Genomic DNA, 2797 nt, shown 5'->3' with positions numbered 1-2797 from the left:
CTGTTATTAAACCATATACGTGTATGCTCGACCTTTATGTTAATAAACCATATACGTGTATGCACCGACCTTTCTGTTAACAAACTATATACGTGTATGCACCGATCTTTCTGTTAATAAACCATATACGTGTATGCACCGACCTTTATGTTAATAAACTATATACGTGTATGCACCGACCTTTCTGTTAATAAACTATATACGTGTATGCACCGACCTTTCTGTTAACAAACCATATACGTGTATGCACCGACCTTTATGTTAATAAACTATATACGTGTATGCACCGACCTTTCTGTTAATAAACCATATACGTGTATGCACCGATCTTTATGTTAATAAACTATATACGTGTATGCACCGACCTTTCTGGAACTTCTGCTTTTCTGTACACAGTAATGTTTGGAATCGTCGATAGTCTCTCGTAGACAAACTCCTCGTATTCTGTAACGAACATGTAAAGCAGGCAGTTAGGTTGGGCGACAGAACCCCGGGAGGGGGGGGCACTCGTGTTCGGAAAATATACCCTGTCCAGCGGCACGTTCCCAGTACCTTTAATAATGGGGACCTTTAACGTTTAATTTTTAATTTTTAACGACCTTTAATTTTACCCCCCCCACCCCACCCCCAGGGACAAAACTCGCGTCGGCAATATCTAGATACATCTCACAGTGCATAGCGCATGGACGCACGAGACTTTTACAGATCATCAGGTATGGAAGGCATGTACACTAATGTTGATCAGAATGGCGCTCGGGTCGCTCGTCGGGTCGCCTGCAAAGGTTTTTGGCCAAACATACGCGCTCAAACTGGGCACGGGTATGCCCGCGAGAGATGTGCATGGTAAAATACGCCCTAGAAATTTCACTTTGGCCGCAGCATCCCGCCACAATCCTTTCCCTGCACACAGCGTGTGTAACTATTCGATACACGGTGATCGATAAGTTGTATATCGAATAGTGAAATGCCTTTACAGTAGAAAATGTACAGTGAATAAGAATTTACATTTTACAAAACATGATGATGGAGTGTATTACGACGGTGTGTATATTGACGCTAGTTGATTATTATAGACTTGTGGATTTTCACGTGCCTTTCTTGGGATACAGCTGTGCAGTGGAATGGCTTCGAGGAGAGTAACTTTCAAACATGCTAGAGTCCACTCCGTAATCGTTAGCAGATATGAGTTTATCAGGTCCCGGCGCATGCCCGTGATCTCCAATAAATAAGATGTTAGTTGAATCGAGTAGACCTTCCTGCTGAAGCTTGTCAAACAACGTGGCGGTAAGGTTGTCTAAAAGCTCGACCATGTCTCTCGTCTGGTTCGATTCGGGTCCGAATTCGTGCGCCACATGATCCGGATTGTCAATGTATAGCATCCCAAGGTTGATAGGCCTCACCGGATCCGTGATCCATGACATCAGGATATCGATCCGCCTCCTATAGTCGAGTAGTTCATTGTAGGGCGTGACGAACCGATCGGCCTTCATCCCGCTAAACGGTGCTTCCGCCCCTATAAACACAGAGAAAAGTTATATCCGAGCATTTAAAAATTTAATTTTAAATTGATAACGGGTGATATACATTGCTGACCTCTGTCACGGGTCGCACGAAATAATAATTGAAGACGTAGACTAAAAAACTGCAATACAGTTCACATTTACGTGACAAGACTAAGCTAATTCAATTGAGATCAAACTAAATTGTGCGTATTGGCGTCTGACGCAACTCTTTCCTTACCAGGGTAAAACACTGCTCCACTGCTCCGTGGATTCTCGCAGTCGCCCGAGCGTTGATCACCAGCGGCCTGTCGTTGATCACCAGCCTGTCGTTGATCACCAGCCTGTCGTTGATCACCAGCATGTCGTTGATCACCAGCGGCCTGTCGTTGTGAGCATGCCTGGCGTTGGTTAGTGATCCATATTGGCTCGGCTCCCATATCATAGTAGCGCGGGTCAGCTCTTATAGCCAAGTTGAACCACTTATCGAACTCAGGATCATAGAACGAGTTATCCACGACCTGAAGAATTGAAAGTCGGCGTAGCGAATAGAGATATCGATTCCAACATACTACGAACTCGTCGTTATTTATACGGGTGTCTATATATACGATGTGACTAACTTGTTAATTTATACGCGTTTATTTTTTGCTGACCTGGTGACTCTCTGGCCAAAGCCCACTTGCCAGACTCAGCCAGTTAGGCCATGAATTCGTCATTAGAACGGGTCTGGAGCCTTTAACACGAGCACCTTCTTGGCTGTAAGAGAATGGAAACTAACTAAACAGTAAATATTCAACTGATAAATATTAGCAGCTGAATGTATAACGCAACACCAATTTACTTCTGTTAAATTTCATTTTAATTAACATAAATTTTTGATAATAAATAATAGCACAGGGTAAAAGTAATTAAAAAAATATTAGGGCTAAAAATGCCTCTAACATAGCATAATGTAGGCCCTACCTCATTGCCCTCTCCGGCACTACCCCTGGGTTCGCTGTTTAGTTTTTGTAAAGATTTATATATAATTTTTAATAAAATAAACAACGTATAACACGAGATAGCAACACTTCCTCAATACACGCACGCACGCATGCACGCACGCACGCACGCACGTACGCACGCACGCACGCACGCATGCACGTACGCACGCACGCACGCACGCACGCACGCATGCACGTACGCACGCACGCACAGATAGGGCCTATATATATATATATATACCTACGCACGACACACACACACACACACACACACACACACACACACACACACACACACACACACACACACAC

At 43.9% G+C, this 2797-nt stretch overlaps 1 protein-coding gene across 1 annotated transcript in view; it reads right to left on the bottom strand.

Moving 5' to 3' along the window:
• Nucleotides 1-2797, bottom strand: part of LOC106806955 (bis(5'-adenosyl)-triphosphatase enpp4-like) — a 4754-nt gene that overhangs the window by 1454 nt on the left and 503 nt on the right. Inside the window, exons 2-5 of the mRNA XM_014809140.1 lie at nt 2156-2258; nt 1741-2020; nt 1094-1513; nt 366-444 (exon numbers count right to left, since the gene is read on the bottom strand). Coding sequence (XP_014664626.1) covers nt 366-444; nt 1094-1513; nt 1741-2020; nt 2156-2258 — 882 coding nt within the window. The remainder of the gene's footprint in view (nt 1-365; nt 445-1093; nt 1514-1740; nt 2021-2155; nt 2259-2797) is intronic.

This window comes from Priapulus caudatus, unplaced genomic scaffold, assembly GCF_000485595.1.
Source record: "Priapulus caudatus unplaced genomic scaffold, Priapulus_caudatus-5.0.1 Scaffold187, whole genome shotgun sequence".
In the NCBI taxonomy this organism is placed as follows: Eukaryota; Metazoa; Priapulida; class Priapulimorpha; order Priapulimorphida; family Priapulidae; genus Priapulus; species Priapulus caudatus.
The sequence above is the reverse complement of the archived record's forward strand: the minus strand, read 5'-3'. Positions and strand labels throughout refer to the sequence as shown.